Here is a 12,952-nt window from a genome sequence, read left to right on the forward strand (position 1 = left end):
GGCGGGGAGAGCGGCCTGTCTTATCAGCTGATGCCTTACGGAGCCGGACCCCACTTTGATAAGGCAGGTCTGGTGGGCGCGCCAGCCCCGGACGGGGTTGGGAGGGGGCAGGGCGCGCAGAAGGCGGACTCCAGGAGCAGGGACCCGCCGGGCTTCCCCGAGTGGAGTCGGCTGCGGCGGGCAGGGACCCCGCCCGGGAAGGCGCCCGCGCTGACGCACCAGCTCCGCTCCGCGCGCTGAGGCCGACCCGACCCGGAGCGGCCAGACAGCCCCGCTCCCGGCCCTGCTTCCTGAGCCTCCGGGGGCTTGCAGCCCCGCGCCCTCCTCTCCGCCAGCCATCTCCCCGGGGCGCGCGCTGCGGCCAAACTCACAGACGCGTCCCAGAAACCTCACCGGGCTCGGGGGCGCAGATCGTCACCTCCATCCTACCCGAACCAACGTCCTCCGTCAAGCACCCGGGCCGGGGTTCCGCCCGAGATGGATCTGCCTGGGAATTTCACCTGGTTTCCCCTCTCCACGCCCTCCTCCGCGGAGCCCAACCGCAGCCTCGGCGCCGACGACCTGCGCCCCAGCCCGCAGCTCCTGTCGGTCTTCGGAGTGCTCGTCCTGACCTTGCTGGGCTTCCTGGCGGTGGCCACGTTCGCCTGGAACCTGCTGGTGCTGGCCACCATCCTCCGCGTGCGCACCTTCCACCGCGTGCCGCACAACCTGGTGGCGTCCATGGCCATCTCGGACGTGCTGGTGGCCGCGCTGGTCATGCCCCTGAGCCTGGTCCACGAGCTGTCCGGGCGCCGCTGGCAGCTGGGCCGGCGGCTGTGCCAGCTGTGGATAGCGTGCGACGTGCTCTGTTGCACCGCCAGCATCTGGAACGTGACGGCCATCGCCCTGGACCGCTACTGGTCCATCACGCGCCACCTGGAGTACACGCTCCGCGCCCGCAGGCGCGTGTCCAACGTGATGATCGCGCTCACCTGGGCGCTCTCCGCGGTCATCTCGCTGACCCCTCTGCTCTTCGGCTGGGGGGAAAGCTACTCGGAGCGCAGCGAGGAGTGCCAGGTCAGCCGCGAGCCCGCCTACACCGTGTTCTCCACCGTGGGCGCCTTCTATCTGCCGCTGTGTGTGGTGCTCTTCGTGTACTGGAGGATCTATAAGGCGTCCAAGTTCCGGATGGGCTCCAGGAAGACCAACAGCGTCTCGCCCGAACCTGAGGCTATGCAGGTGGGTACCACAACCTCCTCGCAGATGCTTTGCTCGCCTCTCACAGGCTCCATCCCAGCACCTCCCCCAGGTTTGCAGAAGTGCAACTGTTTGCTTTGGGGAGGGGAGTGGGAGGCAGTAAGCACCCAGACTGGCTTTTTTGTGTGTGTGTGTGTGATACTGGGGGTGTAACCCAGAGGCTTCCTACCTCCGGGCTATACTCCCAGACCCATTTTATATATTTTTTGGAAACAGGGTCTCACTAAGTTGCTGAAAGCCTCACTAAGCAGCTGAGGCTGGCTTCGAACTTGTGCGATCCTCCTGTCTCAGCCTCCCAAGCGTGGGGATTACAAGCGTGCGCCACCACGCCCGGCTCCCAGACTGGCTTTGCTTGGACGAGTCCTGCATCACGAGCTGCTCTTGTCACTTGCTCTCCCATGGATGATGCCCTTACATGTTAAAGATGGGTTTAAAGCCAGGGGTGGTGGCGTATGCTTGTGATTCCAGTACTTAGGAGGCTGAGCCAGGAGGATCCGGGTTCGAGGTCAGCCTCAGATACTTAGTGAGGCCCTTTGCAACTTAGTGAGACCCTGTTTCAAAATAAAGAATAAAAAATAGGGCTGGGAGTGCAGCTCAGAGGTAGAATGCCCCTGGGTTTCATCCCTATTACAGTAAAATAAATAAGCAAAAAAAAAAAAAAGAATAAAAATGGGGGCTGGGGGTATAGCTTAGAGATAGAATGCCTTTGGGTTCCATCTCCAGCACTCTCCCCCTCAAAAAAAAAAAAAAAAAAAAAAAAAAGAGCTGGATTTGAGCTACACATGTTCTACCAGGTCTACTTTGGCATAAAACCTGTGGGTCTGTGATACCCCTTCAAGCATCTGGAGAAGCCACTGTCTGGGTCACACTAGGCCAATATTTGGGAAAACCCTGCAGCTTCTGGGCTGAGAGTAGTGTGCGTAGGAAGGCAGGCTGCCCGGAGATTAAGATTGCAACATGACAGCCCCGCAGGTTAGGGGTTCCTCCCGGTTCATTTTTTTTTTCTTTCAAACTGCAGCATCTGATTTTGTAAGCGAGGTATCTCCTAGGTTACCGCCATGCTGCAGCGTCCTCCCTCCCTGCTGTAAGTCTAAAGGTGTCTTTTATAGCAGTCTCAGTTCCTGATTTGCTGTGCACGGTGGCATCAGGCTGCATGTACAACTGTGGGCCGCTTGTCTGCCTTCCCAATCATGAATATAACCACAGGAAGAAATGAAAGATCGGGTAGACGACTCCCCAGAGCCCTGCAAGTGGCGTCCAGCGCATGGCAGCCAGGACAGCAACCCTGAAGGCTCCTCTCCTCTCCCCGCCCGAGCTTTGCTTTGCTGCTTGTGTTAACTTCAAAGTCTGACACTATAATGAAAGATTCTGAAGCCACAGGAAGATGGAGCCCACTGGACGTGGAGACCGCATGCCTCCCCTCCCCCTTACTGCCAAGGACGGGTCCTGGAACCCCATTCACATATTTAAGTTACTCGGATATCACGCAGCCCCCATTTCCTGCTGGACTCTGGACCAATAAATAAAGAGTACTGAGCATACACTATGGGCTTTCTGCAAGAAGAAAAAGAACAATAAAGGCACGGTCTTGCTAATGGAGAGTTCGGTCTAGCCAGGAAGATAGATCCCCACTCTCAGCTCTGCACGCAGGCTGAATTTTCCATAGTCAGGGGCGAATTCTGACCATACGCAGTCATTCAAGCTTAGAGGGACCAGAGGGGTGTCTAGGGGAAGAAAGGAAAGGCATTTTCTAAAAGAAAGAAGTCAGAGTCTACCTGTCCTTTCATCTAGACTGGTGGTTTTCAGCCAATGCTCATACTGAATCCCAGGGAACATCAGCCTATCTGGAGACTTTTTCTTTTTTTTTTTTTTTTTGCTGTACTGTGAATGGAACCCAGGGAAACTCTACCTCCCAGCTACACCTCTGGCCCTATTTTTTCTTTTTTTTTCTTTTGAAACAGGGTTTCATTGAGTTTCAAAGGGCCTCACTAAGTAGCTGAGGCTGCCCACGAACCACGATCCTCCTCTCATGGCCTCCCAAATGCCTGGATTATAAGCATATGCCACCATGCCTGACTATCTGAAGACATTTCTTTTTTTTTTTTTTCAGTACTGGGGATGGAACCCAGAGGCATTCTACCTTCAAGTGTTACCCCCAGCCCCATTTTTATTCTTTCTCCATCCCTCTCTCTCTCTCTCTTTCTTTCTTCCTTTCCTCCTTTCTTTCTTCCTTTCCTCCTTTCTTTCTTTCTTTCTTTCTTCTTTCTTTCTTGTGAGTCTGGGGATGGAACCCAGGGGCATTCAATCTCCAAGCTATACCCCCAGCTCTATTTTTTATTCTTTACTTTGAAACAGGGTCTCACTAAATTGCAGAGGGCCTCACTAAGTAGCTGAGGCTGGCTGCGAACTGCGATCCTCCAGTCTCATCTTCCCAAATGCTGGGATTACAAGCGTGCACCATCACGCCCAGCTCTCTATTCTTTATTTTGAAACAGGGTCTCACTGAGTTGCAGAGGGCCTCACTAAGCAGCCGAGGCTGTTCGCGAACTGGGATCCTCCTGTCTCAACCTCCCAGATACCTGGGTTACAAGCGTGCGCCACCACGCCCGGCTATCTGGAGACATTTCTGATAACCAAGACTTGGGGATCGTGTGCTAAAGGCATTTAGCGCAGAGGCCTGGGATGACTTGGAGCTTTATGCAGTGCATAGGAAAGCCCACAACAAAGAACTGTTTTGACTGGCATGTCCAAAGGACTAACTTTTGGTAACTCTATTAGATTTCCACACTGCAGGAAGTGGAGCTATGTTTCCTGTGGCAATCTCCACCCAAGTTTGAAGTCGAGAGCAAGAGGGCTAGCCATCCCGGGGCCCTCCTTACGTGAATCCTCTTCTTCCAGGATGCTCAGCCAGGCAAACACGGCTTAAAGTACCACCAAGCAGAGCTTTAAGAAGGAAAATTAAGCTGGGTGTTGAGGCACATGCTGTAATCCCAGTACTCAGGAGGCTGAGACAGGAGGCTCACAGGTTCAAGACCAGCCTCAGCAACTTAGTGAGACTCTCAACAAACTAGTGAGACCTTGCTTCTAAACAAAACAATATAAAAATTTTGGGGGGTGTAGCTCAGAGGTAAAATGTCTCTGGGTTCAATCTCCTGTACTACAAGAAAAAAAAAAAAGAAGTTAAATGCATTTCCATCTCAGGGCTCATTGGTCAAAGGTATGGGTCCCCTCATTTCTCTGCTTGACGATAGCAAAAGCAAGAGAATTATGACAATTTTGCGTACACACTCACACATATTCCTTTCTCTATCTCCCTCCCTACTAGATCGTGTGTGTGTGTGTGTTACTGGGAATTGAACCCAGAGGCATTCTACCTCAGAGCTACATCCTCAGACCTATTTTTTTTTCAGTACTGGGGATAAAACCCAGGGGCATTCTACCTCTGAGCTACACCCCCAGCCCTATTTTCCATTCTTTATTTTGAAACAGGGTTTCACTGAATTGCAAAGGGGCTCACTAAGTAACTGGGGCTATCCTCCAGCTGTGATTCTCCTGTCTCAGGCTTCCAAATGCTGGGATTACTAGTGTGCACCACCACGCCCGGCTCCCAGACCTATTTTATTTCTTATTTGGAAGCAGGGTCTTGCTAAGTTGCTGATAGCCTCACTAAATTGCTGAGGCTGTCCTTGAACCTGTGATTCTCTAGTCTCAGCCTCCCAAGTATTAGGATTACATGCCTGCACCACCATGCCCGGCTCCCAGATCATTTTTGAAGATGGATCCCTTGGCTCTGCAAGGCCTCTCCATGATCCAGGGCTCTGCCTATAACATGGGGCTAGCTCGGTCCTCATGTTCGATTGAAGGGCTAATTACAAACCAAGACTTCCTGAGTGCTCTGTGATAAAGGGCATGGACATTTCTAATACAGTTCTACTACCAGAGAGCTGTGTTTCCTAGGGAGACCACGACTTCCTCCCAGTTTCTTTAGAGGCTGAGCTCTACTCAGATTTACGCTAGAGGCTTAACCTTTGCCAGACGCTGAGATGGGAATGGGCAGCAAGGACAGATGGGCCATGCCCTTGTCCCAGGATGATGAAGCAGACACCAAAGATCTGAGATGAAACAGCAAAGAGAAATGCATTACTTACTAGGGTGGAAGAGAGCCATGCTGGCCAGGCGTACGCTCCTGGGCAGAATGCGGTCTTCAATGGCACTGGAGGCACGGGGCTCGGGGCCTGGGCTGCTCAGCTGCGACGGTGCTGACACCGCCGGAATGAGCAGTTGGTACTTGGTTCTCACACCAGTGGGTGCTTATTGGAGTGAGCACATTCCTGGTGGGCTGGCTTTCAGGAGTGGGGCTGACACCCAGAGGCTCCTTCATAAAGGCACCTTCATTGAGTGGAACTATAAGAGATTAATAGAAAAGGCTAAGGCTGGCCGTGGGTCCCAGCCTTCCCCTAAGCTTGGGAGTGTGTAGTCCTCATTCCCCACTCCTAGTGCTCATTCAGGGAAGACTTGAATGAGAGGCCATCAGGGACTGGCCAAGTCTTCGTCCCTGTTGTGTGATCTCCTTGAAGGTGAAGTTTCATTTTTGGAGACTTGATGCTAAGATTAACATTAAAAGATGGGGTGTTGCCCAGAGCCTAGTATGCATGGCTCTGGGTTTGACGCCAGGAGAGAGAGAGACCGATGGACTGATTTCTGGACAGCAGGCACAGAACACACAAGTATGACTAGAAGCACTATAAGGGGTACTGGCAGGTCTCTCAAACTGTGACCCAAGACTCCCCAGTTCTGATCAGGAAAGCAAGTCTCGACGTTTCCCCATCTTTCTTCGATGGCTAGGTTGCATTTTATTCTAGCTTAAATATAGATTATTTTACTCTTTATTAATTCAAGTACAACATGAATATTAGGTATGGCTAGACTCCTTTCTAACTAGTCAAAAGAAAACGTCAGGCTATTTCATTAGTCATGACTCCAGGCTTTAGGATATTTAAGTTGATTTTTTGTGTGTGTGACCTGAGAACTTAGGCCATATAATTTTCTGTCAGCTAATATAATCATTCTTTATACCATGACATCATTTTTTAGTAAAAACCTCTAACTCTTACAGGTGAGGCTGCTATCCTAGGAGTCTTTTCCCTAAAGCGTGTGTCCTTTGGGGCTCTTTGTAAGGAGATGCAGCCCACTGGGCTTGGGGAGAGTCAAATCCTGGAATGTTCTAACTGTAGCTCTGTTACGTGACTGACCTGGGCTCTGGGAAGACACTGAGAAGCTTTGTTTCAGCATGAGACAAATAATCCAGGACCCAGGCATGGGGTGGCACACACTTGTAATCCCAGTACTTGGGAGGCTGAGACAGGAGGATTGCAGGTTTGTGGACAGCTCAGCAAGTCAGCGAAAGCTTGTTTCCAAGTAAAAAATACGGTAGGGCTAGGGGTGTAGAATACCCCTGGGTTCAATTTCCAGCAAGAGAGAGAGAGAGAGAGAGAGAGAGAGAGAGAGAGAGAGAGAAGAGAGAAGAGAGAAGAGAGAAGAGAGAAGAGAGAAGAGAGAAGAGAGAAGAGAGAAGAGAGAAGAGAGAAGAGAGAAGAGAGAAGAGAGAAGAGAGAAGAGAGAAGAGAGAAGAGAGAAGAGAGAAGAGAGAAGAGAGAAGAAAGAGAGAAGAGAGAAGAGAGAAGAGAGAAGAGAGAAAGAAGAAGAAGAAGAAGAAGAAGAAGAAGAAGAAGAAGAAGAAGAAGAGGAGGAGGAGGAGGAGGAGGAGGAAGAAGAAGAAGAAGAAGAAGAAGAAGAAGAAGAAGAAGAAGAAGAAGAGGAGGAGGAGGAGGAGGAGGAGGAGGAGGAGGAGGAGGAAGAAGAAGAAGAAGAAGAAGAAGAGGAGGAGGAGGAGGAGGAGGAGGAGGAGGAGGAGGAGGAGGAGGAGAAAAGGGGAGAGGGGAGGAGAGGAGAGGAGAGAGAGAGAGAGAGTGCAAGCTAGTGAGCTCCCAGGAGCTGGGCAAGAGATGCAGTCTCCTTTAATGAGTGTAGGCACACTGCTCATGAGCACTGTCCAGGTGGTCACTAACTCACACGGTCATTTGCTTGTTACCAGGCTCTGACTTCAGTGGTGTCCACGCTTCTGCTCCTGGAGGCGGTCTGGAACTATATTAAGTGGCATGGAGTTGTCAAGTAACTGACATTTGTTATTCATTCTTAAAGAGTGGCAAAAGAAGATGCTTCTACAGCATGTTAAATAAGTAAATTATTAGGCCAGGCATGGCGGCACATGCCTGTAATCCCAGTACTTGGGAGGATCACAGCTTCAAAGTGGCAACTTAGTGAAGCTCCCAGAAACCTAATGAGACTGTTTCCAAATAAAGAAATAAAATCGGGCTGGGGTGTAGCTTGGAGGTAGAATGCTTCTAGTTTCAATCCTCAGGACCAAAAAAAAAAAAAAAAAAAGTGAAATATTCTGAAAGCATACTAGTTATCCTTTACCTACCTCCTCCTTTGTTTTAGTAATTGGATATGTCTTGGAAAGGGCCACAACTTAGTCACTGAACAACTTGGCTTCTGCAAGAAATTGGATTTTGTAAGAGAGACTGGACTACTTATTATGAATCAAACTTGATTTTATTTTTTATTTATTATTATTATTATTATTATTAGTAGTAGTAGTAGTAGTAGTAGTAGTAGTAATAGTGGTACTGGAGTGTAACCCAGGGGATTTTCTACTTCCAGGCTATACTTCCAGACCTATTTTTTATACTTTATTTGGAAACAGGACCTCACTAAGTTGCTGAGAACCTCACTCAGTAGCTGAGGCTGGCTTCGAACCTGTGCGATCCTCCTGTCTCAGCCTCCCAAGCGCGGGGATTATAAGCGTGCGCCACCACACCTGGCTTCCCCAGCCCTAGTTTTTATTCTTTACTTTGAAACAGGGTCTGAGTTGCAAAGGGCCTCACTAAGTAGCTGAGGCTGTCTGCAAACTGAGGTCCTCCTGTCTCAGCCTCCCAAATGCTGGAATTAAAAGTGTGCACCACCGTACTCCATTCTGGTAATGTTTTGAATTACACATAGTATCAGTAGTCTCGCATCTCAGTCAGTCATAATCTGGTCATGTAAGAGCTACAGCACATTTTATCTGGAAGCAGATCCTATCTATTGAACTTGCAGCTTGCAGGTGTATCCCAGGGATACAAGAAGTAATCTTCTGATAATGATCCTGAAATATCAGTTATAAATCGGCATATAGGATTGTTAAAGTCTCACTATTTAAATTGTTCTATTAAATAAAGTTGAATTTGCAGATGTGGTGGCACACGCTTGTAATCCCCGCGCTTGGGAGGCTGAGACAGGAGGATCGCATGGGTTCAAAGCCAGCCTCAGCTACTTAGTGAGGCTTTCAGCAACTTAGTGAGACCCTGTTTCCAAATAAAATATAAAAAAGGTCTGGGAGTGTAGCCCAGAGGTAGAAAGCCTCTGGGTTCCACCCCCAGTACCACCAAAAAAACAAAAAATTAAAAAAAAATAAAGTTGAATTTCCCTTGAGCCTTTAAAAAATTATTACAGTAAGTTGCAGAGAGCCTCCTTTTCCAGCCTCCCAAATACTGGGATCACAAGCGTGTACCACCATATCAGGCTAACAGTCAGCTTCTTTAATGTATGGGATGATCTTAAAATTCTAAGACAGTCTCTAAGAGTAGTAACCCTCAAAATCAATCTCTCTCTCTCTCTCTCTCTCTCTCTCTCTCTCTGTTTTTATTCAGCTTTATGTGTCTTCTTAAAAGCACTATGTTTTTTTTGGGGGGGTTGGGAGAAAATAGAATCACATTGTATAATTACAAGATAAAAAGTTAGCTTTATAAAATGTAAATTGAGCCAGGCATGGTGGCACGTACCTATAACCCCAGTATTGGGACGCTGAGAAAGGAAGATTGCAGGCTCAAGACCAGCCTCAGCAACTCATTGAGATTCTTAGCAACCTCGCAAGACACTGTTTCAAAACTAAATTTCTTTTAAAAAGGGCTGGGAGTATAGCTCAGAGGTAGAATATCTCTAGGTTCAATCCCCAGTACCACCAGAAGAATTAAAAGTTAAAAAATAAAATGTAAATGAAAAACCTTGGTATAAGCCAAGCATGGCGGTATACACCTATGATATCAGTTCTTAGAAGGCTGAGACAGGAGGATCACAGGTTTGAAGCCAACCTCAGCAATTTAGCAAGATACTGTTTCATAATAAAAAATAGGTTGGGGGTGTTCAAAGGTAGAATGGCCCTGGGTTCAATCTCCAGCACTTCAAACAAAAAAAAAGAAAAAGAAAAAGAAAAAAAGAAAAAAGAATAAAAGAGAAACTGTTACCTAGTTTCTCTCTTAATTTTCTATAGCTTCTTTTAAATATGTTCATTTATTGGTTTGGTTTGTTACAAGTTCCTCAACAAGTGAAAACCAATATTGGATTTATCAATTAGAGTGCATGGGTTAGGATCCCAGTGAAGACTAAATAGGAAATAGAGATCTTAAAGGAGCCGGCACAGACTCTGAAACTCCAGGGAGACGCCCTGTGGCTGTCAACACTGTGCTTGTGAACAGCCGCTCGGGTCTTCAACTGAACAGCAGCGGGGAGGGGGCCACGCAGTCACCACCCAAGCATCACTGAGAGGGAGAACGAACCGCGACAGTGTCCCAGATTTGCAGGGTACAGTTTTGTAGGGATTCAAAGCGGAGCTTGGCCAATCGCTTTCCACAGGTTAGTGAGCACTTTAAGGGCTCCCAAATTTATTAGCTCCCAAGTCTGGCTCGTGTTGGATTTGAAAGCCTATCAAGCCTGTGCCTTAAAGAACAATCCCTTTTCTGCATTCCCAGACAACAAAAAACTTATGAAACAAGGCTGTACCTATAAACAAATCTTTGCAAAACAAAACCAGTAGATTATGTAAGCTCACGGCAGAATATTATTTGCCAAACGGCATAGCTCTGTGCAAGAGTTTTAAAGCCTATGGCGAGATCCAGATTGTTTACCTAATGGTAGACCTCTCCGTCAAAGACCCAGGACACCAGGACCTCAGCCTAATGCCCTCAGAGCAAAACACGCCTCGTTACAAAGCCTAGCGCAGTAAGAGACACTGAACAGCCAGAACCCCGGGGAAGCAGCCAGAACGCAGCACCAGCATCCACACCTGGCAGCTGGGGTTGAGCGCAGCACACGCCCGTGTGGCCCGGGTAGCAGGGCCAGTCCTCAGATGCTCAGAGGCACATCTAGAGCTGCCCGAGGGCGGCGAACCACACTCAGGAGCCAGGATGAGGAGGCAGGCTGAGTTCCCGGCGTGGGGTCGCTTGCCAGGCATACCCTCCCCCCTGCAGGGAAGACTGTGGGGCCTCTGGGGGCCTGGGGCGGGTGGCGTTCAGGCTGGAGGTCAGCAGAGCAGCACGGAGCTGACATGGACTGCGGTGTGGTCCCCCGGGCTGACACGTGGTCCAGGGGGAGTCTGACAAGACAGGCTGGCTCTCAGAAGTGATGGCCGACGCCAGTGATTGGTTGGCGCCTGTGTTGTACTCAGAGCAGAGCTGAGCCGACTAGCAAGCTCCTTGTTACCATAGCTACAGAACAGTCCACCTGCCCCGAGTTGGTGGGAACACTTTCCCTCTCGCCCAGGCGGAGGCCTCCCATAGTCTACAAGGGCGGGGTGACCTGCACAGCTGGTTGCTCTTCCGGCTTGCGTGATCCAGCTTTGCACCACGACCGTGGCCTGGTCCATGCTGCAAATCACCTGGATCCACTCTTCTGGGGTGGGGGGGTGTCTCTGCTCCCTCATTTCAGTAACACAACGTGGGATAATCTACTGACTATCTGTGATGCTCAAAGGAGGTGAAGCTGAGCGGTCACAGGGGATATAAGGACATGCCAGGCTAGCCATAGTCATCAGGGAAATGAGAGTTCTAACCCGGGTCCCTGTCCCCAGAGAGCTCGTGTGTTAGGTGGGAATAGGCTAAATGTGAATTTAGAGACTTCTGCTATACAAGAATCTTAAATTGTGAGATTTGTGTTTTAACTGCATTTCAGAGCTAGGGAAAATCTAGCATGGTCTGACTCTTCATATGATATATATATATATATATATATATATATATATATATATATATATATGTATTTATTTTGGTGATGCTATACTCCAAGCCTTTTCCTCCTCCCTCCCTTTCTTTTATTTCTCTTTCTTTCTTTCTTTCTTTCTTTCTTTCTTTCTTTCTTTCTAACTGGGGGTTGAGCCCAGAGGCATTCTAATGTGTGTTTTTTTCTGTTTTTTTTTTTTTGCAGTACTGGGGACAGGGCCATTCTACCTCTGAGCTACACCCCTAGCCCTATTTTTTCTTCTTTATTTTGAAACAGGGTCTCACTGAATTGTGGAGGGCCTCACTAAGTAGCTGAGGCTGTCCGCGAACCGCGATCCTCCAGTCTCAGCCTCCCGAATGCTGGGATTACAAACGTGCGCCACCATGCCCAGCTCTTTTTTAATTTTAAAATTGCTACGCTTTATTTTATTTTAAAGTTGCTAAGCTGGCCTTGAGTGTGTGCCCCTCCTGTCTCAGCCTCCCACTGTGATTGTAAGTGTGTGCCACCATGCCTGGCTACATTCTGAGGAATCTATTTCTTTTCTTTCTGTGAATCTGTTAATAAGCATGTTAAGCACTAGAGTGGCTAATACAGACTCCTGTTGTGCTGAGAGTTAAAAATAGGACTGAAACAGAGAAAACATCCAGTCTACTTCCTGGGAGAAGGAAGGGCGGGATTCTAGGGGCCTGTCCTGCAGAGGACGCAATGCAGCCAGGGCGGACAGCCCGGGGCTTTGGCGTCTCTTTCCCCCCACGCAGAGGAAGGAGCACAGGCAAAGGCAGAGAGCCGCCTGGCGGTTTAGCAGCTGCCATGGGCACCCTTCTCAAGCACATGGCTAGACCTGCTCCACCTTTCCTAAGCTGCAGGTGAACCCCAGCTCCTCCAGCAGGCCTCGCTGTCCACCCTCACACCTGAGCACCCAGCCCCGCACCCCGCGGGAGGGCTCTTCACACGCTTCTGCTTGTGCTCCGCAGGTGAAGGACCCCGCCCAGCAGCCACAGATGGCGTTCACGGTCCGCCGCGCCACCGTCACCTTCCAGACCGAAGGAGCCTCGTGGCGAGAGCAGAAGGAGCAGAGGGCGGCTCTCATGGTGGGCATCCTCATCGGGGTCTTCGTCCTCTGCTGGATCCCCTTCTTCGTCACCGAGCTCATCAGCCCGTTCTGCTCCAGGGACGTGCCCGCCGTGTGGAAGAGCATCTTCCTGTGGCTCGGCTACTCCAACTCCTTCTTCAACCCGCTCATCTACACGGCGTTCAACAAGAACTACAGCAGCGCCTTCAAGAGCTTCTTTACCAAGCAGCACTGAGCAGAGGCCGAGGGACGTCCAGTGCCACGGGCTTCCACACCCGGGCCCAGCTGCGGCCAGATGAGAGGGGTCCTCCCTGCGCCCCGGGAGGCCTGGGGACCCAGCTGCCCCACCCCGCGCCCACAGTAGGGACTGGTCTTCACCGGAGGCCCTGCAGCCCTCACGCGTCCGACCCACCTCCTCCTCTTCACTCCACACCAGCAGCCACGGACTCCGACTACGAAGTGCCCTTCCCTCCGCCCCCATGTCCTCTCCAGCCGGGCGGTCAGCACTGACCAGAGAAGCCGAGGGCCAAGCGTGGTGGCGCACATTTG

At 50.0% G+C, this 12,952-nt stretch overlaps 1 protein-coding gene across 1 annotated transcript; it reads left to right on the top strand.

Annotated features, from left to right (window-relative positions):
* Positions 1-477: 477 nt before the first annotated feature.
* Positions 478-12,638, top strand: HTR5A (5-hydroxytryptamine receptor 5A; the record flags this gene model as incomplete). Its single annotated transcript, XM_080701142.1, has 2 exons — positions 478-1,218; positions 12,306-12,638. The coding sequence occupies 2 exons, from the start codon at positions 478-480 to the stop codon at positions 12,636-12,638; spliced, it is 1,074 nt and encodes a 357-aa protein (XP_080557268.1).
* Between the last annotated feature and the right edge of the window lie 314 nt (positions 12,639-12,952).

Source organism: Muscardinus avellanarius, assembly GCF_963383645.1.
Source record: "Muscardinus avellanarius genome assembly, chromosome: 9".
NCBI classification, from domain to species: Eukaryota; Metazoa; Chordata; class Mammalia; order Rodentia; family Gliridae; genus Muscardinus; species Muscardinus avellanarius.